The sequence below is a fragment of the Scleropages formosus genome, chromosome 19, assembly GCF_900964775.1.
Source record: "Scleropages formosus chromosome 19, fSclFor1.1, whole genome shotgun sequence".
In the NCBI taxonomy this organism is placed as follows: domain Eukaryota; kingdom Metazoa; phylum Chordata; class Actinopteri; order Osteoglossiformes; family Osteoglossidae; genus Scleropages; species Scleropages formosus.
The window spans coordinates 3,900,648-3,927,961 of NC_041824.1; the positions used below are offsets into that span (position 1 = coordinate 3,900,648).

Consider the following 27,314-nt stretch of genomic DNA (forward strand, 5'->3'; position numbering starts at 1 on the left):
GGTTCGATTTACGATTTTTCAAAGTTACCATGGTACAATAGCGATACACAGTCGGTAGAATCTATACTTCAAATTCTGGATTTGAATCTGTTGCCGCGCTGGCAATATACGGTGCGATACTTTCTCCCCGCTGCTGGGCGATGGTAGCAAGCCATAGCATCCACTCAACCACGCTCGCAGTCTCTGTAGCGATGGAGCCAACAAGTGTGAACAAGCGATAGTGTGTCGAAAGTGTTTTTTAGTTTGTGTTTTCGCATCCCATCATGTCTACTGAACGCCCATGTTTGCCTCCTGCTTAAATTTGCCCAGCTGTAGGCTATGGTAAGTGTTCTGAGCAATGTTAAGGTAAGCTAGGCTGGGCTATGATGTTCGGTAGGTGCGGTACTGTATTCTTTTTCCACTTACGATTTTTCCACTTACGATGCGTTTATTGGAACGTAACCCCATCGTTAGTCGAGAAACATATGTATATGTATATAAAGTGGCTTTCAGGAAAATCAAATTTCATTTCATTCCAGTTCAACAATGAACCGTTGCACTCCTGCTGAGCCTTAGGCTTAGAAGCTAAGAACGAAACGATGACATATGATGTCCATCATTCGTATGAACTTCAGATGCTTCAGTGTATCTCTGTAGTCCTCAGCTGTTGGCATGGTTACGCTGCAAGTGGTTCCGGAGCACCGATTTGGCAAGAAACATAAAAGCATATTGGATGATATTGTGGTGTTCTGTACCCAATGGCTCTAGCAGATGCAGCGACAACAGACAAGAGAAAGGCGACAGGCAGCGAGGGACCTGTCATTAAGAGTCCTCCTCTCCTCTTCTTCTAGCAGCCTGAATGCTTTTTCTACACACACACACACATTCGTGCATACACACTGTTTCATGTTTCAGTGGCATGCCACCATGCACTGTTTTATTCACTGGCAGGGCTGCAATGTTTCTGTACGTCCTTCAGGGCATTTTTCCAGGTGTGGCTTATGCCAGCCGTGCTTTTGACCGGTTCCGGCCCCTGGTGGGTAGGGAGGGGAGTAGCTCTTGAACACAGAACACCCACACTGTATAAGGCTTGTCTGGCAGGGAAGCAAACAATGAGCCCGTGATTGCTGAACCACAACAGCAAAAAAAGGAAAATAGAGTCTGAGAGAAAACAGAACCTCGAGAGAGGGCAGGGTTTTGAATGAAAAGTTTTTGCCCGTGGTCCAATTTTTGTCTGAACCACAGGACCAGAAAATGGACAGAAAATATGTTGCACGCATTTGTTTTTGCTGTCTTCTGGAAAACACATCATCTCTTGGCTCTCTCCTGTATGTATAAGCTCAGCACAGGCCACGCCGGGAGATGGAACAAGATGGGTTTAGGTGAAACGAAGCCCATGGATGATTCAGTATCTGTGTATAGATGCCTCCATGGGGGCCACAAAGTCCCCAAGCATGCTAATTAAACTTTATCATAAATTGTCCATATGAGCCCCTCTGTTCTCTACACAAACGTAAGTTTTTTTCCATGTTCTCCTATAAATTACACTGAAATGAACATAAAACAGAAACAAATGATTGACTAAGGACACAGACTCGTTCGTAGGGACTTTGTGGTGGTCACTCTGTACATTATTCACCCAAGATGACAGCCACTGCCCCTCAGTGACCTGTAGTTCACATGGAAAATTGCAAAAGAAGTCCTCTCCCCATGCATTTGAAGCTTGATCTGAAGCAGTAAAAAAAACGAGACACATCAGTAAGGACGATGCAAACCTCAGTTACTATTTTTCTCTTTTCTTTTCATCCTTACTGTGCGGTCAGGTATTCCATCGAGAGGACCAGTGATCCTGGGAAATACTTCTACATCGACATCACGTCGGGGGCACTGATGACTGTGAGGCCTCTGGATCGGGAGGAAGTCCCCTGGCACAATGTTACCGTGCTGGCCATGGAGATGAGTAAGTCTTTGGGCAGCACGAGCTCCTCAGTGGACCTGCTGGCATGATACTGCATATCTACAGGACACTGAAACTGAGAGCTGAATTATGGTTAAAGCCAGCTGGACATTTGTAGCCTGGATGTGTCATGATGCCTAAATCAAGGCTGAAACAAAGTGAACTCTAGGGTACTGGATTAGTACAACAGCTGCACTAATCTGCCATCTAGAGTATGTTATCTGTTTGGGTTGATTACAGATAATAGGAATGGGAATAGCTAATGTGGATCACTATCGCACATTATATCACTATATCACTAGAGTCATATTTTTTGCTTACTGTGTCTTTTTCTTACTTTAAAATTGCCAGTTGTTCAACCCAAAGAACAAGATAAACATTGGCAAACGTAAAGGTGTTTGAGAGCGCAGGCAAAGCCTCCCCCTATTCAGTCTGAGTTATTCAACTGATGGACAAATGAATTGATTGATAGAGAATTCTTGTGATGAGCGCTGCAACTTATTGTGACTCTTTTGAAAATTACACAGCTGATTAAAGCATGCACATTGTGGCTGGTTAAGAAGAATAATGGGACTGAAGAATAATCCATTTGAACTGCTGTGGCGTTGTACAAGCCAAAATGTAGTACACACGACACGCAACTCCCGCATGCCTCAGCAAGATTAAACAGAGAGAATAATGAGCAATTCATCCTAGTCTTCGCTATCAGATTTGTACTGAGCACTGTTCGTACTCCACAGATAATCCTTCTCAAATTGGGAGCGTGTCCGTCACGGTGAAGGTCCTGGACGTCAACGACAATCCCCCTCAGCTGGCCCAGTACTATGAGGCGTTCGTCTGTGAGAATGCAAAGGCTGGGCAGGTGCTGTCACATCGTTCTCATCTGCAGGGACTTCACCTTAATCCTATCTGAATTGCTGAGATGTGCATAGTAGGTTGGCACTGGAGGTGGACAACACGCCCATGGTCCACAACTTCCAAATTTCACCAGTCGGAATTTGGTCCACCTCAATGCTAGCAACGGTGTATTAGTTTGCTTAGCAAATACATGGCTTCACACTGCTCTGGTTTCCCATCATAGGCAGTGCAAGATTGTGAACATTCTAATTCTTCTCAGGTTTCAGACTGGGCCTCGCAATTGAAAGCCTGTCAAATTTCTTGTTCGAACTGCATTGCACACGGTATTAGCAGCCAGTGATCTGTATGTACAGCGAGGAGGCTGCTAACTGAAATCTCAGGGAGATACTACTGCTTCACCTGCTGTGGACAGTACCTTACATTTGCATTTACATTAATTCATTTAGCAGATGCTCTTCTCCAAAGCGACATACATCTCTGAGAAAAATACAAAATGTGCACTACAGTACTCAGACTGAGTTGTGTAAGTAACCATGGAAAGCAGTTTATGAGTTATGCACTCCAGAATACTCTGCTGAGAAAATGAATAATGCAACATACTGAAAGGGTTGCACATCGTGCCATCACTGGGAATGAAGAACTTCGGCCTTCGCAAATAGATTGCACACATATTTCACGCTGACTTGTTCAGTGTTGCAAACATATGGTATATGTGATTTGAAAAGCTGGAACTGAATTGCGTGATTGTTAAAACACAGATGCATGGTACTTTGAGACCAGGTGTTTGGGGAGACATTTAAGTTTATGTGTCTTCTGCTTCTATATCAGCTGATCCAGACAGTAACGGCTGTAGATCCTGATGACCCTCTTGGAGGTCAACACTTCTACTACAGCCTGGCCCCCGAGGCAGCCAACAATCCCAACTTCACCCTCCGGGACAACCAAGGTACCAGGGTGGGGACAAGTCAACCCAAATTCCCAAATTGAGTGCAGTCATAGGTCCAGCCACATTGTGGGTCCAATGGATGTATCAAAAGTTAATTTTCCAAATAAGACCTTACTGATACCATCCAGCACATACATTTAGCACTAGAGCATTCAATTTGCCTAACGTCCTCTGGGGAAATCAGTAAGCAAGTAGTTTAGCTGGACCGGTACAACTTCTGTAACCTTGACGTACTCGTCCTCCAGGAGTTCAGCAAACATGCAGCTGCATAATTACATAAAATGTTGAACAGAACAGCCACATACAGAGAAGATGGAAGATATTCCACTTTCCCTGAAATTTAAACACGATGGATTTGTCTGGACAAACACAAGGCTCTCGCATGGACTTTGTATCGGTCCAAACTGTGTATCAGCCCATGCATTGGAATCTCATACAGGTCCTCTGCAGATCAGGGCTGAAACTTTGGCAGCGAGAGAACGTAATTACTGCAATCCATTGCGAAAATGAGGGCTTATATGGGCTGTGTTATCTCGACTGGTTGCTGCATTGGGGGCCTCCTACAATCCCAGCGAGTGCCAAGCGGAAACAGTCGGCTTGGCAGGCAGTGTACTGGAAGCACATAGCCTCCCCTTGGGCCATCTAGGCAGGCGTGGGAGGTGCTTCAAGCAGCCCTGTCTGATGCAGAACTGGAAATGCCTAAAGTGGGACAAACAATCAAAGGGAGAGGTGTTCTGTAATTCCTTAAGCCTTTCCAGTGCTTTGAAACCTCAGGCTTTGGTCTTTATACCTATGGACATTTTGCAACAATAAATAAAACTGCAAGAAAGATAATGGCAGTTTGAGACCTTCATGGCAAGCTAAACTGGTGAAAGGATGTTGTAGGTATCTCCGGCTGTCTCCACAGCTATCTGTGTGCAGATGAATATGCCAGTGTTTCCATACCTGTACTCGTACTGTCCACATTCCCCAGATTGACTCTTGCTGCCTGGGACTTGTAAAGACAGGTTTTGGATTGTGGACCTCAGCCTGGCTCTGGAATCCCATTGGATGTCTCAGTCCGAAATGCACAAAATTGTTTGTTTTATGATAATTGGGGCAAACGCCACAAACCTTCCTACATTTGGGTACTAGGAGGCTAAGCAATACTGTGTCCCTGCAGTGCTGACCGATTCCCCTCCCGCTCCCTGTTTCCAGACAACTCAGCCTGGGTGCTGACACGGCGCGGTGGCTTCTCGCAACGGGACCAGAGCATTTACCGGCTGCCCATCTTCATCTCGGATGGCGAGCAGCCAGTGCAGACCAGCACGGGAACGTTGACGGTGCGCGTGTGCAGCTGCGACGGCAGTGGCGGCGTGCTGTCCTGCGACGCCGAGGCCTATACGCTTCCCACAGCTCTAAGTCGTGGCGCCCTCATCGCCATCCTGGCCTGTATCTTTGTCCTCCTCGGTGAGAGCCGGCACGGAGGGAGAGCCGCCCCGACCTTTTATATTCTCCATGCTGCTAATTATAGAACACCCGCCGACAGAGCCTGCAGCATTAAATCCCCTTTTTTAATTGTTCTACATTATTATGTATAATTAACTTTAGTTTTAATATTTTATATTTTATTATATATTTTATTATCTTCATAGTGTTAATGGCATGAAATCTAATGTAATATTTAGTGTCATTGGTATGTTTTATTGTAATCTGGAAAGTCTGAAGGCCTTCTGTGCTGCAAGTTGTTGCCAGTGCATTTCACATCTTGCTGGTGACTTCAACTATTAATTACACTTGTACTTTTTTTTTACCATAATCTTTTGAGTGATGTAATAGCAGACTAAGTTAGTGTGAGGAAGTAAGTGAGAAAACAGTGTGTTATTCCCAGAGTGACTTGTCCCTAACTCCCTCATCCCCCACCCCAGCTATGATCCTTCTGATGCTGTCCCTCCGGAACCAGCGGAAGAAGCCCTATCTGTGCGATGAGGAGGAGAACGTCCATGAAAACATTGTGCGCTATGATGACGAGGGCGGTGGTGAGGAGGACACGGAAGCTTTCGATATTGCTGCCATGTGGAATCCCAGGGGAACTCACTTAGGAAGGTTCCGCCAAGACATGTTACCAGAGATTGAGAGTCTGTCGAGACATGTCCCACAAGCTGCCGTGGCTGGGGCAGGGATTGGTGGCGGCACCGGTGGTGTCCATGGTTATGTTCTGGCCAAGCTGCTGGAGGCTGACCACGACCCTGGCGCGCCACCCTACGACTCCCTCCAGACGTACGCCTATGAGGGAGAGGGCTCGGTGGCAGAGTCGCTCAGCTCATTGCAGTCGGCCACCTCCAATGCTGACCACGACTATGACTACCTCAGCGACTGGGGGCCCCGCTTCCGGAAACTGGCTGAGATGTATGGGGTACTGGAGACCAGCAACCCTCTCTGGTAGTCGTAACCCAATGTGATAACCCAGTCCGATCCCCCTTGAAAAGTTTCTCCTTCTAACGTCTGACCAGCTCTTAAGTCTGTGTCTTCTTGGACATACAGATGTCGGTCAACTATGAGCCTCTCTCGCTCCGGTGAAGACTTGGTTCAAAAGACAGGGCTTGAACTTGGAATAAACAGAGATCGAAACAGAGCACTGTTACGACACACTTGCCGATGAGTGAAGAGGGAGCCTCTTGGGTTCAGAAGTCTTCTGTGTTGTCCAATCTCATCCCCAACCCCCATGACCATCAATTTTCATCAGCCTCCCATGAATGGAAACACAAGCAAATGCCTCTAGAATGGGATTCCTTTCTGTCTGACCCACCCAGGACACTGTGAAAATTATTCCACTTTCTCAAGCGCTGGTGGCTTTTCACTCATCAGTATTTGTTTCTCCGTCAGAATGACCTTGTTGGAATTTCTGTCTGCATTGTCCGTTACGTGTGAACAGAGGAGGAATCTGAATCCTTTCTGAATTAGTGGACATACCCGAGAAGGGTATGTGACACAACATCTGTCTCCTGCTGGTAGAAGACTGCCATTAATAGAATGACCAAAAATGTCTCATCTGGCAGTTACATCTATTTATTCCTGTGAGGTATTTATGTTTTATATAAATTATTGGCAAAGTCAAAAACTGGACGCATACCCACAACTTTAGGTGGGGAAAAACAGCACTCAGACCTAATGATGTAATGTGATTATTGTAATGGTGTTCTATAGGTATTCGATTTTTATGTGTATTTAAATAAATTCCCAGCCATTCTAATATTTTTGGACATTTGGGGAGTTCAAGTTGGTAATCCCTTGTGGATTTTATGGTTGATATGTTTAATGTATTCCATAGAATTTTCTAAATCCTTTTTTTATGCGTTTGAGCTAGTTAGCTCGGAGAAAAACACAAGGAATTTCACTGTGTGAGTTGTCTTTATTGACGGAACACAAAGGCAAGCTGCCATGTGTAGAAGTCTGGTTCTGTGACTTTGCGACATGTTGTTTTAAAGTGTTCGGTCACCCTGCTTTCATTGAATTGGGTCATATGGCAGATATATCGCTCTTGCTTGGGTTCGTGGTTGGGAAATGTGACTTAGCTGTCTTGTGCTGTCATGGCAACAGCTGGGCAGTTGTTGGCAAAAAAGAGCAGCGTCCCGGTGATCTAGTAGCCCTCTCTGTCCTGAGTTCAGAAACATCAGTCCACCACATGTCACCGTTCCACCAGTCAAACCTGTGTCCACCAGCTCCTTCAGTGTGGCTGTGGAAACCGATTACACCTTCAGAATGAGACTGTTACCCCGATCGTCTGCTCAAGTGCCAAATGTGTAGTTAACTTTCAATGTAAGGAAGCCAAATACTCTGGAAAAACAAGAGCTGTCTTTTAAGAAAGAGTCAAATGAGTCTGAGTATTTTAAAGGGTGGGATCTACTTGAAATTTCTATGGTTTCAGGTGTGCTAAGTGTATTTCAGTGTACATAATTTTTGTATATTTGGTAATAAAAAAGTGAAAACAGGCATTTCTAGTTGTTTTCAGTGAATGACGTATGAATTTTATCTGAATGATTGGAGACAAGGTTAACCTTACCATTGCAAAAACATTTGTCTATGTAAACATAAAAGGAACCAAATAACTAGTTTTTCACTGAATGACAGAATATTATCTATTAGAACACCATCCATCCATCCATCTTCTGTCCCGCTTATCCTTAAAGGGTCGCGGTGGCAGCAGGGAGAGCAGAGAGGCCCAGCCGCCCCTGTCCCTCGCAACTTCCTCCAGCTCAACCTGGGTTATCCTCAGCCGTTCCCAGGCCAACTGTGAGATATAATCCCTCCAGCGAGTCCTGGGCCGACCTCAGGGCCTTGTCCCAGTTGGCAGTTCCTGGTATACCTCCAGAGGGAGGCGTCCAGGGGGCATCCTTATCAGATGCCTGAACCACCTCAACTGGCTCCTCTCAATGTGAAGGAGTAGCGGCTCTACTCTGAGCTCCTCCCGGATGTCCGAACTCCTCACCCTGTCACGGAGAGTGAGTCCCAACACCCTGCGGAGAAAACTCATTTCGGCCGCTTGTATCCGCGATCTTATTCTTTCGGTCATCACTCAGAGTTGATGACCATAGGTGAGGGTAGGGATGTAGATCGACCGGTAAATGGAGAGCTTCACCTTATGGCTCAGCCCCCCCTTCACCACTACAGTCCGGTACAGCAACCACATTACTGCTGCCACTGCTCCCAATCTGTGGCCGATCTCACGCTCCCTTCTTCCCTCACTCGTGAATAAGACACCAAGATACTTGAACTCCTCCACCTGCGGCAAAAACTCTCCCCTTACCTGGAGGGGGCATACCATCCTTTTCCGTGACAGAACCATGAACTCAGACTTTGAGGTGCTGATCCTCATCCCCACCTCTTCACACTCGGCTGCAAACCGTTCCAGTGCGTTCTGGAGGGAGCCATGTGACAGTGCCAAAAGGACAACATCATCTGCAAAAAGCAGAGACGTCACCTTCCGACTCCCACACAGAATGCCCTCCTGACCTCAACTGCGCCTTGATATCCTGTCCATGAAAACCACAAACAGGAGTGGAGACAAGACGCAACCTTGGCGGAGTCCAACACCCACACTGAACAGGCCTGACTTAATGCCGAGTATGCGGACACAGCTTTCGCTCCGTATGTACAAGGACCGAATGGCCCACAGTAGTGGCCCTGGTACCCCATACTCCCGAAGCACCTCCCACAGAATTTCCCGGGGAACACGGTCATAGGCCTTTTCCAAGTCCACAAGACACATGTAGACTGGATTAGCAAATTCCCATGCCCCTTCAATGATCTGTGAGACGGTAAAAAGCTGGTCCACTGTTCCACGGCCAGGGCGGAATCCGTATTGTTCCTCTTCAATCTGAGGTTCAACTATCGGCTAGAGCCTCCTCTCCAGCACCCCGGTATAGACTTTTCCAGGGAGGCTGAGAAGTGTGATGCCCCGATAGTTAGCACACACTCTCCAGTCCCCTTTCTTAAAGATAGGGACCACCACCCCAGTTTGCCAATCCAAGGGCACTGTCCTCGAGTTCCATGCAACATTGCAGAGGCGTGTCAACCATGACAGCCCTGCAACATCCAGGGCCTTAAGCATTTCCGGGCAGATATCATCCACCCCCGGTGCTTTGCCACTGTGGAGCTTACCAACTTCCACCAGGGAAATGGACTCTGACAGCCCGAAAGCCTCTGGCCCTGACTCCTGTAAGGGAGGCATATCACTCGGGTTTAAGAGTTCTTCAAAGTGCTCCTTCCACTTCCCGACAATGTCCTCATCAGAGATCAGAGTTTCTCCACTCCTGCTAAACACAGCCTGAGCGAAACTCATCCGACCCCTTCTGAGCTTCCCCAGAACCTCTTTGAAGCCAACCGATAGTCGTTTTCCATGGCCTCTCCAAACTACTCCTATACCCGGGATTTTGCTTCTGCAACCGTAGCCGCTGCTGCCTTTTTCGCCTGCCGGTGCCTGTCTGCCGAGTCAGGAGTTCCCAGAGCCAACCAGGCCCTAAAGGCCTCCTTCTTCAGCTTGACGGCTTCCCTCACCACCGGTGTCCACCAGCGGGTTCTCGGGTTGCCGCCCTGGCTGGCACCAACAAGCTTTTGGCCACAACTGTGCCTAGCTGGTTCCACAATGGAGGTTTTGAACAGGGTCCATTCAGACTCCATGTCCCCTACCTCCTCTGGGACATGGGAGAAGCTCTCCCGGAGGTGTGAGTTAAAATCATTTCGGACAAGCTCCTCTGGCAGTCGTTCCCAGCAGACCCTCATTAAACATCTGGGCCTACCGGGTCTGTCCATCAGTTTTCCCCGCCATCTGATCCAACTCACCACCAGATGGTGATCAGTTGACAGCTCAGCACCTCTCTTCACCCGAGTGTCCAAAACATGTGGCCTCAAGTCAGAAGAAATGACTACAAAGTCGATCATTGACCTCTGGCCCAAGGAGCTCTGGTTCCAAATACACTTATGAGCATCCTTGTGTTAGAACATGGTGTTTGTTATGGACAAACCATGACTAGCACAGAAGTCCAATAACATTTCCCCATTCGGGTTCAGAACCGGCAGGCCGTTCTTCCTAATCACCCTCCGCCAGATTTCCCAGTCATTGCCAACGTGAGCGTTGAAGTCCTCCAGCAGGACAATGGAGTCTGTGGATGGGGCCCTGTCCACAACTCCTCCCACCTTCTCCAAGAAGGTCGAATACTCTGAACTGCTGTTTGGTGCATAAGCACACACAACAGTCAAAGTTTTCCTCTCTGCGACCCTAAGTCGCATTGCTTTTCATGCTGAGTCTGGCCGGGCTACGTGGGCTGCCCAGCCACAGGCGCTCGCCTAGGAGCACTACCCCCAGGCCTGGCTCCAGGGGTAGGTCCTGGTGACCCTATTTCGGGCAGGGTAAACATTCTTCTGTTTCCATTTTTCATGGAGGTTTTTGGATCGTGTTAGTCTGGATCTTCACTCCAGACCTGTTCGCCTTGGGAGACCCTACCAGGAGCATAATGCTCCTGACTGCAGCTCTGGAGATCCCTAGATCCCTAGATTTAGGTGTCTGAAAGTTACATTCGTTACCAAGGCCGTGTGGGAATGTAGTGGGTAACATTACATTTATTTATTTATCAGCCCACACACCTTATTCACCAGGGTGACTTACACTGCTAGACACACTAGTTACACTGGGTCAGTCATCCATACATCAGTGGAACACACACACTCTCTGTCACTCACACACTATGGGTGAACCTGAACAGCATGTCTTTGGAGTCTGGGAGGAAACCAGAGCACCCAGAGGAAACCACACAGACACAGGGAAAACACACAAACTCCACACAGACTGAGCAGGGATCAAACCCACGTCCTCTCACACCACCCAGGCACTGTGAGACAGCAGCGCTACTCGCTGTGTCACCATGATGCCCGAAATTCATAACCCAGCCACAGTGAAAGTAAAACTTTAGCTAGACAAACAAAGCTTTAGCTTGTTTTTTTTTTCCCCCAGATGCACAATGAGGGCAATCCAGAGGCACGGCTTCTCTTGGAAATGTGGGAGGAAACTGAAATATATGAAGTAGAATTCAATGCCACAGTCGTGGAGCTGTGAAGTGGTAGCACTGTCTGCTCTGACAGCAAATCTGCTTCAGGGTTTTTTGTCAGTTTCATGAATTTCTATCTCTCTGGTTTTCCTCGGAGGGTTTTGTTGTTTTATCCTGTCCATATTACACAATTCCTTGGAATTACTAATTATTAATGAGCATACGCACACTTTTATGTTCAGTACATTCTGTCATCTTGACGGCTTGAAAGACAAAATCGCATTAAATTGTTTCTTTTCACCAGCACTATATGAAAATGTCTTCTTCTGCAAAAACATAACCTGTTTGTATTAAGAAGATAAAAACAGCATAATTTGAAAGTTCTCCAGAAGCAATCTCTCTGGGTAGAATATTGCAAGGCGTATGTGTCTGATTGCCCCTGTAGACGACTACACTTGTTTCGGGGGAATGGGGGAATTGTCAGCAATTCCAAGAAGTAGTGACTTTGAGCAAAATTATATGCTCAACTGCCCAGCAGTGTAATTTGGAATGATTTCTTTTTCTTCATTGCACTCTATGCAAGCAACAAATTTGGCTTGAGCAAACTGGTTCTGAGGCTTGCTTTCGAGGGGTGATTAAAATCTCACTTAATGTGCAGAACACAGTACATAAAACCAACCAGGTAAGTGTGAACATCGACCACACCAAAGAGGTTCACTGTGAAGCATGAATGTAGCTAGAGTCTTCCCCCACCTTGCAAAGGTACTGCATTCCTCAAAAATCCTTAGAGAGGTCAATTCTCATAATGTGAAGATGTAATCACCACCAATTTCATTTTATGTGTTCCTTTGCCCCAAAGTTGACACCACTTTATGCTAAAATATCACCAAATCAGTATGGTTTTTCCAAGACATATTGACGGATGCATCTGTAAAGTAGCGTTCGGTCTGCCATCTAAATACAGACAACCCTCTACTTATGTAACTTTGACTTACAGAAATCCGGATTTATGTAAAAAATTTGCAGAATACACATTATTTACGCATGGCGCTTTTATTTTACACAAAACATCTGAAATACGTTAAGCGCAAGTCAACTCAGCCAAACAAAGCAGGAAGCTGCATCTTCCCAGTTCCCACCGGTTTGTGAACGTATCTCCTCTCGTTACTCTCATGCTTTTTTCACATATTTTTCCCCTTTTCATTATTCCCAATTCCTGGTGGTAAACGAGCACTTGAAGGAAAATGAGAACCGTCTCGCAAACGTACAGCAGTCGATTTGAAGATGAAATTGAAAATAATAAGGAAGTATGAAGGTGGACAAAGATTATCATCTATAGCAGGGGAACCGGGTTAAGCTGTATCGACTATAAATACGATCGCGAAGGATGCCGCGCGTATGAAGGAACACATGATCATGTTGAATGGTGGGGGAGGAGGGGGAATCCGACATACGTAACTTTTGACTTAAGTAAGGAGTTGAAGAACGGTCTATTTGCATAAGTCAAGGTGTCTGTATGTCATTGTTCACTTGAGTGAGAAAGGCCTGTCTGAGGGTTATTTTCACCAGAATATGAATCACTGCTCTTCTCTCCCAGCTTGGACATGGCAACAGTGATCACACACTCAGAACCACCTGGGACGGAGACCCTGGAGGCTTTCCTATCATCTTGAGTGCCTTCCACCAACTCGACACGAACTGCTTTGGACGCAAGCAGTCATGAGAGGCTTTGAAAAGGACCCTAATTGTGATCAAAATGGTTATAAGGAAAAATCGTACAAGAAAGTCACTGTAGCAGGCTGGAGAGGTGAAAAGTTGTTGAGTAACCCCAGGTCACTGACTGGCTGGGAAACAAAGGGAGGAGAGGAAGACATTTACTTGTGTATGAAATTTGCAGTAAGAGCGTGGCCTTTGATTTTCCAGCCGTATGGGAACCGGAATCACTCGGCCGTGTTTCTGATGTTTCATCCGAATGCGAACAGATATGCAGCTGAATGCACTTTGAGCGGAGTACTGATTTCGCCCACGCCGAGTGTTAAATTACAGTGTCATCGAGGTATTTGGCCCTTGTATCCATGCTTTTTTTCAAATGCCTATTTATTTTAAAAGGCTTTCTCCCTTTCACGCCAAGGCCTAAATATACTTAAGTTATCAAAGCGTGATCCCCCTTGCCAAAGCAGCATACATGGTAATTGTCTTCATCCCCTCTCAAGAAAACAAAGAGCAGGTGTAATGTCGGCATCAGCATGCTCCCGCTGAACTCGCCAGCCTGCTCTTTGCGACGGTGGCATGAATTACTATGATCTTGGCACTTTCATAGGCAGAGTGTCAGGCATTGCTGCAAAGGCTCAGCATGTGAATATATCCTTCTATGCTGAGGGGAAATGGTCTCATAATTTTATGAGCAATCCTACATTACAGACATTACCAACACCGGCACCGATTGATTAACACCTGTGTGACTTCCCAGAGCGGCGCATCTAAAGCACTCAACAAGCAGGAGATGTTAATGACATTTACAGATATTCCAAGACTGGGGAAAGATTTATACTTCAAATCGAAGAGTGATTTAGCTCTAACGCAGCACCTTAATGCACCAAATAAAAGCATGGCCTTTTTTGGAGGCAAGGTTTTAATGTCCCACTTCACATGAAAAGGGGTTTCCTTCCTTTCCTCAGTTAGAAGCTCAGAGAAGTATTAATACTCTAATAGCCCAGGAGAGTCTCGTGTAGCAAGCGCACACTGTAGCGCCATGAGAAATTCACTCGCCAACCCCAAGAGTATATTTTCCAACAGTATGCCTGAAAGAAAGGGAGTGGAACCAACCGTTCCATCCACAGCCCAGCGAAATAATGTCAAATGTCAACAGTCAGAGAGGCAGCGGATTCAGAGAGACGTCTGCAAGCGACGTCAATCCAGAGTTGCTTGTACAGGTTCTGCGAAAAGGACACAGTCTACCGTATTCCCAAATTCCAAATTTCATCTCACCATGGTACAGGGGTTTCCTCCAAGCTGCCACACATTTACACTTATTCATTTATGTGATGCTTTTCTCCAAAGCGGCGGGTCCGGGGTTCGAGTCCCGCTTGGGATGCCTTGCGACAGACTGGCGTCCTGTCCTGGGTGTGTCCCCTCCCCCCTTGGCCTTGCGCCCTGTGTTTCCGGGTACGGCTCCGGCTCGCCACAACCCCATTTGGGACAAGCGGTTGTAGACGTTGGTTGGTTGGTTGGTTGATTGGTTTTCTCCAAAGCGACTTATAAGCTGCTTACAATTCCTTACCGGTTTATACAGCTGGGTAATTTTGCTGGAGCAATTCAGGATGAGTATCTTGCTCAAGGGTACTACAGCTGGAGGTGGGATTCGAACCTGAGAGCTTTGGGTCCGAAAGCAGTCACTATGCTACCAGTTTCCCCACTACACACACACACACACACACACACACACACACACACACACACACACACACACACACACACACACAATACAGATTTTCACAGCTGGATAGTAATTATATTTAAAGCACCCAAAAGCACTCTGAAAAACCACAACAGTAAAAAAAGTCTCTCACAATTATTACACACTGAGCACCTTGCTTCTTCACAGGCAAGACACAAGGGCAAGCAGAGAGGGAGTCAAATCCACAGAGCTGAAAACAGTCCAACTTGCTGTAAATCTGCATCCTTTGGCCTAAAGACAGCAACATCCTCACTTTCGCAAGTCCTTGCAAGCAAATCCCTACTTAGAAGTCTTCGTTTACCAGCGGAAGCCCAAACCCGCCATTCCGTGTTGTTCTGACTGGATCGGGTGTCATCCGGAGGCAGCGCGGATCATTTTTCTTAAGCTTCAACGCTCTGCCTCCCATAAGAGAGCTCAGACTCCAAAAGTTAATAAGAAGCCTTCAGGCTTTAATCCTGTCGGGGGTAAACTCCAGACCCAGTGAATCATCCGTTAACTTGCCGTGGAACCAGTGTGTTTGCTGAATGACGGCTGGGCTAGATGAGTTGGGGGATGAGGAGCGGAGGATTTCCATCAGTGGGGACCCCTTACCGGAGCGGAAACATCACTGAGGTCCCCAACATCTCACAAGGGCACGCCTGGAGCCCCGTTCTTTCTGCTTTCCCACAAGTTGACACTGATTGAGTTGGCTGGTTACTCCAGGGGATCGGATTTGAACCCAGCCCATACTGCATCATTTGTACATAATTTACAGTTCTGATGCTGTGTCTGTGATGTGAAGAGAGAAACAACCTGACATTAGGATTGTGGGAATGTTGCATCATAGCCAGAGCATGGGCTGCCATATGCTCAGCCTCCAAAGGACTCTTAGCACAACCATTCTCACTGAGGAAGCTACAAAAGCATCCAGGGATGCTGAGTTTCTGGTGAGGGGAGGGGGGTTGGGGGGTTCTAAGTGTCCCCCTTGGAGGCATTATTAAAGGTCCAAAAACTCCATCAAATAAACTGTGCAACAAATAGCTCAAACTCACTGACTTTAGTGCTTTTCGTGCTGACGGCGTTGACAGACAATTTTGGCTGAAAACGGGAGGAGGGTGGCGGTGGCGTGGGATGGGGGGGTGGGTGTTGGCGGGAGGGAGCTGAGCGAAAATAACAGCGCTCCCTAACAACGGCTGTCAAGCGCTATGGAGAAGTGAAACAGATATCCAGGCGTCGTCCCCGAAGGACCAATTTCTGGAGCTCACAGTGCATAGACCACGGAACATCAGCAGCACCATAGCAGCTACGAACTGTCCAAATTTATACACAAAACCAGGCCGACAAATTGGATCTGGCACTAGAGTGCATTACCCAGAGGCCCCGGCGGCCGAACGCTACTTCCAGCAAATGCGAAGCAGCTTATTCCGAAACCCACCCGGCCGAGAGGGGGTGTTGAGCGGGAAGGACAAAGGTTTGAATCGCACAAGCAAGTCGGCATAGAGGTTACGTTGACAAAGTGTCGGTTACCCAGAAACCCCTCCTCGATTCCAAGAGCGACTGTCAGCCAGATGCCTGTCAGGAAGGACAGGGATAAGAAGATGGGACCGTGAGTGGCATCCTGGGGCGGCACAATGGCACAGCTAGTAGCCCTGCTGTCTCATAGAGCCTGGGTGGTGCAAGAGGACATGGGTTTGATCCCCCCTCAGTCTGTGTGGAGTTTGCATGTTCTCTCTGTGTCTGTGTGGGTTTCCTTGGGGTGCTCTGGTTTCCTCTCACACTCCAAAGACATGCTGTTCAGGTTCACCCATAGTGTATGAGTGACAGAGTGTGTGTTCCAGTGAAGTATGGATGACTGACCCAGTGTAAGTAGTGTATCTAGCAGTGTAAGTCACCGCGGTGAAAAAGGTGTGTGGGCTCATAACACTACATAGAGTTCATCGGAAGTCGCTTTGGAGAAAAGCGTCTGCTAAATAAATAAATGTAAATCCTGAACTGTCGCACGTCTTGTGACGAGCGGAATGTCTTTCCCGCCATTAACGGAGGAGTGGATGGAAATGTTTGAAAGTGTTTATAGACTCCCCTCCTCTGCAGTGACTTAGAGAGCGTAGCTGTGCACATGATCTCATCTCAGGCCCGTTCGTTTTCAGAACATCTGGGCCCTCGGAGGCTGTGTTTGCAGCTCCTCGATTCTTCGTACCTTCTTTCCAGCATCTCTGAGGTGAAAAATAAAGGTGAAGAGCAAGTTTTTCTTAGCATGAGGGCAGGCCTGTTGTAAAAGATCCCTTGGATGGGTAACATTGTGCGAAACATGAGGCCGGAGGCATCTGAATGAGAAGTAAGAATCGCTGCGTTTTATTTTAGACCTTTCACATCAACAGAAATCCCTGCTGTGTCATCGGTGTGTAGTCACTCTGCAGCTCATGCTCATGCAGCTTTGCTTTAGATGGCCTTGCATCATTTTTGGCATCGCTGCATAGGGGGCTGAACTGTTCGGAGACTCTTTGTTCGTTGTACGTGTGCTATATTTATTGAGGTATCATGTTTTGTCTGCGTGCCACAGTCGATATGCTTCAGTCTGGTTCTGCTTTTCTTTTCTTTCTTTTCTTTTCGTATTTGTAACGGAGGCTTGAATTAAAGCAGCAGCTCCAACTAAGAAATGAGCAAACCGGTGAATACGGCGCTCTACCACTTACACTTCGTCAACAAGGCTCTCGTGGTTTTGACTGCCTTCGCAGCTCTTCAACACAGTTCCTTCCTTTTTTTTTTTATAAAAACAGCAAACAATCTGCTTGGTCCAGACAAACAATCCTCTGAGACCAGTACAAGTTCCCCAGAGGAGCTTCAGGGCTCAGACACACTGCGCCCTTGCCGACGGGTGACCGAGATCAGCCTTTGAGGAGATCAACCGCGCGGAGACGGGTCGCGCTTTGGGCCACAGGGATACCGGTGGCTGGACCGTCATTGTGTCCATGGGACCATTTCTGAGAAAGCACAGCTCCATGCCAAGCACGCCATCTTGGAGACATCGCCATATAAGACGATGTTCAGCAAGAACGAGGTAAAAAGGATTGAGAAGGGTTTTCCTCGGCAACATCAATTGATGGATTTCTTTGCTTCCTAACCAATGTGTCATTTTGTCCTCCTTTCCCCAAAGATTCCTCCCCTGAGCATCCACGACAAAGCAGCGCTGTATCAAACACTGCGTATGATCTGCACCGCATGTACTTTCTGGAAGTGTTTCATTCTGGTGGTAGGTGCCTCTTTCTGAAGTCCCTCAACAGCCGGGAACAGGCCAAATTTTGTTGTCTGCGCTGTTGAAAAATTTAGAGTTATGGAGAGCGGCTACAGTTAGTGTATTGCATGCAAAGTCTGTAAAATGTGTGTGTGTTTAACAGCTTTCTTCAGTGAAAACAGCGTAGGCCGGAGTGATTTATAAGCGGAGCTGTGTTTGCATTGTGTCGCGAAATGTTAAAGGTCGCCCATCACGGATTCCCACAGCAGGAGTCATTTTTGTGGGTGCTTGAAGTGACTGCCGTTTCTCACGGAAACTTGCACAACAGTGCGAAAACGCTGATATTTAAAATTCAATGTCTGTAAAATGGCACGGTACGACAGGAGCCGGTCGCATGTGGGGGAAAAAGATTCAGGGCAACCTCTGAGTACGCAGAAAAATACACATCAGGATTATGCAAAGCTCATGAATAGTCCAATCAGGAAAGCGTGAAACGCGAATAAACCAGCCGGGGACATTAGTCCCCCGTAGCCGTGGCGAAAGGCAGCACCTGCACGGAAAGCAGAAGCACCGTGGCCTGCAATAAATGTCACCCGGGAGCCTAATAAACCCTTCTGACATATTTCACTGTTCGGAAACATCAGAGGAACTATCTGAGATGCAGTCCATCGTCAGTCTGGTGACGGCTACTTTTTCAGGAGCGCTTGAAAGTGACACAAGAGGGGAAAAAAACAAGACGTATGGTAGGGAACATGTCTGACAGCAATGGAGAAGAAAATATAGAAGCTCCGGTCAAGGTGAAAAGCACCATCAGTAATTCTGATCCTTCATATATGATGAGTTCAAAGCAAGTCGACTCTCCGTCCTTCAACCGGAATCATTGTTAACCGGTTTGTAAAATTCAGAGCCGGATTTAGGCTGTAGAGCCTGTGGTGCCACAGGACACAGCAACATATTAACGGGAGGCACGATTAGAAGATGGAAACTCGATAGTGTCACGCGAAACATAGGGAGCCGGGACGGCTGGACCCAAGTGCAGCGTCGTTCGTCCGGAGTCGAGGGACGGGGCAAGTTCTCGGTGTTGGGGACAGATGAAGGGTCGGTCAACCGGCGGTCAGGGTCAGGGCGAAGATCCACGGACGAGGTCAGGGGACTTAGCGAAGGGTCGGTCGAGCGGCGAACGGGACAGGAACGAGGATCCGTGGACGTGGTCGGGAAACGAAGCGAAGAGTCAAAAACCGGAGGACGTGAACTGAGAGTTAGCGATGCTTGTGAACGAAGCATCGCGAGAAAGGGCGGTTGTCCCTGACGAGATTCCGCAAAGGTATGGGAGCTGCGGAATGTCTTTTAAAGGGTAGGGAGTTGGTAAGGTGCTGGACCGGAGTCAGGTGCTGTCGATTGAGTTGTGGGCTTGGATGTGACAGATGGAAGGATGTAGACTTACTTGGCTGCAAAGCAAATCTTTTTTAAGAATAATGGCTAAACAGAAACATAATATTTTTAATGAAAATTAACGGCTTTTTTATTTATGAGCAAAATGAATTTGGGGTGGTGAGGTGTGTAAACAGCTAATGTTTGACATGTTTCGCGGGTGTTTACCCCACATACGGAGTGGGCCTTCAGCTTTTTTGAACTTCTCCCATCCGGCAGGTGCTACAGATCACTGTGAGCCAAAACAATCAGGAACGAAAACGGTCTCTTTCCCCACGTTGTTATGTCCATGAACAGCTGATTCTTATTAGTCTGTGGAATATTTTCTCCCTCCTACTTATTCCCTCCCTCATTATTTATTCTCATTCTCTCCTTTGTTTCTGCTAAGTGAGACTTACAGTAGTTTTATAGATTTGTGTTTCATCTCTGCCAACTCCCCTCGAGCCCTCGCTGTTAGTAATGTCTATCCAAGTCCAGAAGACCACCCAAAGAGTGCGAAAATTGATGACGACTCACTTTCCCAAATTACGTAACATTAGCGTGGCCAGAAAGGTATTGCTAGCTGGTTGGTTTTGAATCCACATTTGTTTCCATCTGAAACTTTGCTTTTTTTTGCATTATTCTTTAAGTGCTTTGGGGCCATTTGCTCTAAAGGGCACTGTCGAAATATTAAATTGCCAGATGAAGTAAGTGTTGCTGTGAAATGCTGTTAGAGCACATGCTATGCACCAGAGTGTCCTGACTCTGAACTTGTGCGGATGTGACACTAAAGCGGGGTGGGACACGTGGCAGATGACACCATACACTGTAAGTTCAGCTTTAAGATGATTTCGACACGGGAAGTGTCTCACAACAGAACTTATGGGGTAGTTATGAGGACAAAATATCCTGCCGCTGAAAACACAACAGCTACAGGCCATTGTTTGCTAATACTTACACGTATATGTCACTGACATTTGACATTGACATTTGTTTATCAGACACTTTTGTCCAAAGCAACTTCCAATGAACTCTATGTAGTGTTATCAGCCCACACACCTTATTTACCATGATAATTTACACTGCTAGATACACTACTTACACTGGGTCACGCATCCACACATCAGTGGAACACACTCTCTGTCACTCGCACACTATGGGGAACTTGCACAGCATGTCTTTGGACTGTGGGAGGAAACCAGAGCACCCGGAGGAAACCCACGCAGACTGAGCGGAGATCGAACCCACGTCCTCTCGGACCACCCAGGCACTGTGAAACAATACACATGTTTATGGTAACAAATTTTTTAATGCCAGAACTCATGAGCAATTCCCTGTGGTGACTCGTTACACCTTACATGTGTAAAGCAGTCGATGGTATTGGCACAGGTGTAAGTAGGCCAGCACCGGAGTCACCTTACACACACATGAATAACTGTCTTGGCTTCCTTGCTCTCGCCTCTGTGCAAACACCAGCACATTTACATTTACATTTACATTTATTCGTTTAGCAGATGCTTTTGTCCAAAGCGACGTGCATCTCAGCAAAAGTACAATTTATGCATTAAGAGAAGGAGACATAGCTGCAGACATGAAAGTCTCAAGTAAACCTAATTTGTTACCTATCACTTGCTGCACCGAGGTTCATCGTTCGAGTAGGTGCATAAGACACACAGAGGCACACACACCATCTGAAACCGCTTACCCCACGCAGGGGTCGCGGGGAGCCGGAGCCTAACCCGGCAGCATAGGGCGCAAGGCTGGAGGGGGAGGGGACACACCCAGGACAGGACACCAGTCCATCACAAGGCACCCCAAGCAGGACTTAAACCCCAGACCCACCGGAAAGCAGGACCCGGTCAAACCTACTGGGCCACCACACTCCCAACTTGCATAAGACACAGACAGGATAGACAAATCCCAATACCCACACCAATTTTTTTTTTTAATTAAATATTATAAGATACACAAATGAGCAGTACAATACCAGCGTAATGGCTGAATAAAGGCTGTATCTGGGGATGCTTCTGGAGTTACAACGCGTGAACAGTTACACCATAACTTCACCTGCAATGTTTCCGACCCACGAAAACCATCCGGGACTCTGCGGGAAGCATGAATATGGTACAACCACCGCAAATCGAGACCGACAGGAAAACGGCCAAAACGAGGAAGGGGGATTCAGCTCCTTAGTGCCTCAACCGCCACGGACCTGAGTGAACTCCTGCAGACAGCAGATTGGTTCCCCACTGTGGCTTTTCTACCACTTTTTCTTTACCCTCTTCCCCAATTATAGTTTTTGTTTTCTCAAAAAAATGGAATCAAGCGGTGTCCTTTCGGACTGGTGCAAGACACAGTGCCGCTCCTCGGCAGGCAGGCTGCGTAAGGGCAGGAAACGAGGGACGGCACACTTCCTGAATTCCACAACAGACAGGCTGGGCTTGGTTTCAGATGCCGCAGCTTTTCGTTAGCAGGTGAAACTCAATCTTCGAGCCGCTAAATCGTACGCGACCACCCGTTTGAAAAAGCCCCTCCGTTAGCCATGTTCGTTGACCAGCTCCTGACCTTTCGCCCTTGGCAGATCAGAATCTACGGACGCACAAAGCTGCTTTCTTCCATTCTTTTTCTTTATCCGATGGACAGTTTTAACAAAAGCAGAGTCACCCGCACACAGAAGAGAATTTGCCCTCCAACGCTCTTCAGAAACAATGGCATCTGTGCAGCATCAAAGCCACACTGAAGCGTAGAGAGCTGATGATCCAGGTTGCAAGGGATCGGGCAAAAATGCCTTGCCTTGCAGGTCTGCCCTGACTGCTGATGGATTAGACGGACACGGTAGAATGGATGCGAATCAGGCCTTACGCTGTGTTTCACTTAAGCCAGGAAGAAGGGAGAAATGTACTGCAGCGTAGTAGAAACTGCTAAACCATGTTACAGCGATGACAACAGATGTAACAAAGGGAGCAGTTACTCCATCCTGAGCCAAATCCCTTTGATATTAAATCTTACATGGGAATAACTATAAATAAAATAGACAAATTAAGATCAAATACTGAAATGTCTGCACCATTTTTTAACAGTGATTTCCTTTTCCTATGTTACAGATGAGATCATGTGCACAGCTATGCTCTCTAAGTCACTGCACAGGAGGGGAGTCTATAAACACTCCTCCGTTAATGGCAGGAAAGACATTCCGCTCGTCACAAGACGTGCGACAGTTCAGGATTTACATTTATTCATTTAGCAGATGCTTTTCTCCAAAGCAACTTCCAATGAACTCTATGTAGTGTTAATATCAGCACACACACCTTATTCACCATGGTGACTTACACTGCTAGATACACTACTTACACTGGGTCATTCATCCCATACATCAGTGGAACACACTCACTCTGTGTCACTCACACACTATGGGGGAACCTGAACAGCATGTCTTTGGACTGTGGGAGGAAACCAGAGCACCCAGAGGAAACCCACACAGACGCAGGGAGAACATGCAAACTCCACAAAGACTGAGCAGGGATCAAACCCACATCCTCTCGCACCACCCAAGCGCTGTGAGACAGCAGCTCTACTTGCTATGCCACCCCAACTTCATTTAGCAGACACTTTTATACCAAACACGTTTAGATTAAACAAAAGTGCGAAGAGGAACGGGCGAAGAGGTATAGATCCAGACACAAATCTCGAGGTACAACCAGTTTCTCCAGCAGCACCGTTTTTGCCAGCGCACATCATATTATACTATATTGTACACATTATATTATCTGTTTTAGTTTCGCTGTGAAAGGTTTGATATGAATTTAAAACAAACAATATTTTAGTGGCTTCACAAGTTAACTGTTCTTTGCACGGGTGAGACAAATCATGTTGGAAGCTGAACGGAAAAACATCCGGGCCGAGTTGCAGGGAGAGGTGCTTTAATAGCTTGTCCAATTATCCCAACAAGCGCTGCAAGACGGCACACTTTCGAAAACCGGTGTAATTACTCTTGTGCGGTCGCTTGGTAATTTGGGCGGGGATGGGAATTAACGTAGAGTCGTCTCCAGAGAGGGCCTCAAAGTGCGGGCTAATGGGGTGAATTGCAGCCAAGGTCCACGCCGCTACCAGATTTCGGCAAGAATAGTAATGTCACCATAATGTTTCCTGGCAACCATGACCACAGCGCAGCATCTCGCCCCTTTGGTGCCAGCTGTGCCCGTGAACATATGGTGACACCATTCCCTGTTACATAACCATCTGAAGGTCAGGTTGGGATGGAAGCAGACCAGGTTCGGGGGCTGCTGAACTCACCACGGAATACCCTGAAAATACTAATGGGCAGGGCCTCCGGTTCAATGTGCACAAAGCAACTCCATCATAACAAGGACAAGAGCAAATCAAACGTGGATTTTGGGTCGAGCGGGACAAGTCAAGGAGGGTGGAGGAAGGAAAAAGCCAGAAAAGCTTGCTTTCACGCTCCGCATCTGATCACCACCCCAGGGGTTTGCTCTTCTCATAATCTGTGCAGATCGCTCAAGGCCAAACAAATCGTTAGCTGGCGTGCAAAGAAACGCTGCCTGTACTTATCCGCCTTGATTTCCTGAAGGATAACCCCATTTCCAACAGCACGCTTTTGATATGTGGATCGCTAATGAACGGACACGGGGGCCGCGTGCGTCGTTCCCCTCCGGACCCTCCAGAGTGTCGCAGCCTTGCAAAGCGTGCCAAGTATTTGATCAGCTTCTCTCTCATTTTTTTTTACTTTATCTCCGGGTGCCGCTACAGCAAGCAAAAGCCAGATAAGCAGACACGCGATGTCGGTACGAGCATTACGCTCGCTCCTTGACACCTCCTGCCGCGCGAGGACCGACTCCCGAGACACTGAAGGCACCGTCTCCGGGGCGATCCCTGCACTGCTGACCAAGTCAAGTACTGATCCTTTCTGTTCAACACACATGCATAAAAATCACATACATTAAATGGTATTTCATATAAATTTAATAAATCAAGGTTTAAACTCAATATTAAATATTGATTAAACTAATCTGTACGCATGCATGCAGCATATTTCTCGAATAGGCATCTTAAGTCCTCTCTAAAGGGAAACATTTACAGCGAGAGCGGTACACTGAACCGGCAATCCATCCATTCTAATGGGCCCAGTCGTCATTTACAGATATTATTCTCATCCAGGAAATGCTTAGTGTTTACTATCTGTGCTGCCGTGTCCCTTGCTTATCTAGCAGCAGTACAGTATTGAGCCCTATAAGCTGTGCTCAAATAAGAGCTCATCAATATCTCATATAGCATTGGTGACGGGGGAAAAGAGTCAGTCAGCTCTTTTGTGCGTGCGAGAACATTTTTTCCACCCAGATGTCAAAAGAATGATGAGGATGTATATTACACGTCTATTCGGCCGCTTCTTGCTGTCACACAGTGGGCAAAAGAGTCGACGGTCTGTGTCTCACCTATATTGAAAGAGAAACACAGCGTGACCGCAAAACGCACTGGTGGACAGTGGTCAGCGGAAAGCTCACGGCGTGGCGTGTGCGTCGGGTTATCGAAGACATTCGGTCTATAGGGATCCTAGGCCCGTTTCACCCCTCCCCAGTCAAAAAGCGTTCATGCACCTGAACTTCCACACTTAAACTGAGGCTAAGTGAACCAGCTGGTGGCGAGCAATGGTCATAGGAACAACAGCTCCGTTTCTGAATTTTAAAAACTTTTCAACTCAGTGCCGCATGTAGAAGGTTTTAATTGCAATTTCAAAAATCTTAGACTAACGTCAGCAAACACCAAATTGTCCCCAGTGAATAAGTGAGTGAGTGTGTTCATGTGTAGTCGCCAGGTGATGGAGAAGCATCCCGTCAAGGGTGTACCTCCCTACCTTGCACCCAGTGATTCCTGGATAGGCTCCGGACCACCACGACCCTGACCAGGACAAGCAGGTATCAAAAGTGAGCGAGGACTATAAAAAGTGAACTGCATTCCAAGCGTGTTATTTTAAATCCTAACATTTATGAGAATGTTCTGCATTTATGTATAAATAGTTGCCTCCTTAATTGGTCTCAAATGATGCTTGTTAGTAGGAATGAGCTTTTTCTGAAAAATGTGAACATGATTATGATTGCAAATTTATTTATTCTAACAGCTTAACAAGTTTCACTGATGGCTTAACTGCATTAATGACGGAGTTCAATACCAAATGTATATGGTTTTTTTATGTTGTTTTGCTTAGCTTTCCTCAGCTGAAATGGGATGTAGCAGTGATGGCATTCATTATTTATTTTTAAATTTCCACTCTGGTTTTATTTGATATAGCTAACATATTTATGCTGCTTTGATATTAAGTGTGTTTAAAACATTGTACTTTGAATTTAAACACATTTTTACTGGACTCTGATGAAACTAATAATTCCAAGACAGTATTCAGTATAACTGAGCCTCCATTATGCAACTGATATAATACCTCCCATATGAAACAAATGTATATCAGATACTTCACTACTGCAGCTTTCCTATGTACCTGAGTGGATACATCATCTCTCAACACACACATCACCTGGGTAACGCTGCGTGACGGCACAGGTGAGAAGAGGTGAACATCATCACACGAATAACATATGAGTGGAACTCTATCAGACTAAGGGCAACTACTGTCAAGATTGGATTTATCTGACACTTTTTTCCAAAGTGACTTGCAATGTTGAGCGACTTACAGTTATTTATCTATTTATACAGCTGGGTAATTTTACGGGAGTAATTTAGGGTAAGTACCTTGCCCAAGGGTACTGCAGCTGGAGGGGGAAATCGAACCTGTGACCTTTGGGTCCAAAGGGTGCAGTTATAACCATAACATGACCGGCTGTCCCGGTTCAGTTCAACGTGACTAAGTGTGACCTCTTACCTGGGTACGGAAGCGGTATAAAACTGACTTTTTTTGCACACCTTCATACCGTGGGACAAAACTCACTTGAACATGAGACAACCCAGACTGAACCAGAGTGAAGACAAAACCAGCACCCAGGAGCTGTGAGGCACCGGTGTTACTGTAGGTTCCACCAACTCCACACACACACACACACACACACACACACACACACAGACACACACACACACACACACACACACACACTTTAAACTTCCCTCTCATAAAACTGGACGGTAAATCTCTGAACTGCAATCACAGGTGTTAACCCAAGACTCGCATTCTAAGGCTTGAAGAGGATTTAGATGTTTCAATGGAGAGCTGGCCGAGGGCTTTCGCATGCAAACTGAGAGCTGCTGCAAGCTGCTGGGTCTCCCGTGTGCATTGTCTTACGCGTGTAACACATTATGGACGACAGGATGGAATGTTCACTTTAAGCCTGCGCCAACGAACTGACTCATTCTTATTGTCTCTCCAATAAATCACCTGGCCCGAAAAACCGCTCGCAACTTCCCCGAAAGTAGGAAAGAGAGGCTTTAAATGACTCCTGTTACATAAAATGTCATTTTCTATAATTTAGGAAGATGGCATGCCAGGATAAATCATACCATAGAGGAACAATAAGGCTGAATTACAATACCATTGTCCCCATAACTGGGATGCAGCAGTAAGGAAAATAAAATAGTCTGTACTCTAATTCCATTGTATGGAAACAATTGAACAATTCTTTTTCAGATCATTAAGATTAATAGATTTTTCAAAGGCAAAGCATGAAGGTAAAGCACTGAAAATAAGGTCAGAACCCTGCTCCAAATCCCATTTCATGCTATATCAAGTTTAAGATTTGCCATGCTGACCCCTGATGAATATTCAAAGAAGTACATTTTTCATAGACAGCAGCCTCTGCACCCTCATTACAGCACGTCGACCTCAGAACTATGGGCTGTGAGAAGAACAGAGTAACTGGTTTTTAGTCACTGCTTGAAAACCAACAGTTTGACAGAACGTCAGTTGCTGGAAGACAAATTCTACTGCATCTACAGACAAGAAGATTCTTTAAATG

The 27,314-nt window shown here is 46.6% G+C and overlaps 1 protein-coding gene across 2 annotated transcripts in view; it reads left to right on the forward strand.

The window, feature by feature from the left end:
* LOC108927557 (cadherin-20-like) overlaps nt 1–6,998 on the forward strand; it is a 50,001-nt gene extending 43,003 nt beyond the window's left edge. For both annotated transcript variants that reach the window (XM_018740956.2, XM_018740955.1), the window contains exons 8-12: nt 1,803–1,939; nt 2,677–2,798; nt 3,623–3,740; nt 4,938–5,189; nt 5,648–6,998. In XM_018740956.2, coding sequence (XP_018596472.1) covers nt 1,803–1,939; nt 2,677–2,798; nt 3,623–3,740; nt 4,938–5,189; nt 5,648–6,165 — 1,147 coding nt within the window. In that variant the 3' untranslated portion in view covers nt 6,166–6,998. The remainder of the gene's footprint in view (nt 1–1,802; nt 1,940–2,676; nt 2,799–3,622; nt 3,741–4,937; nt 5,190–5,647) is intronic.
* Nucleotides 6,999–27,314: the final 20,316 nt, after the last annotated feature.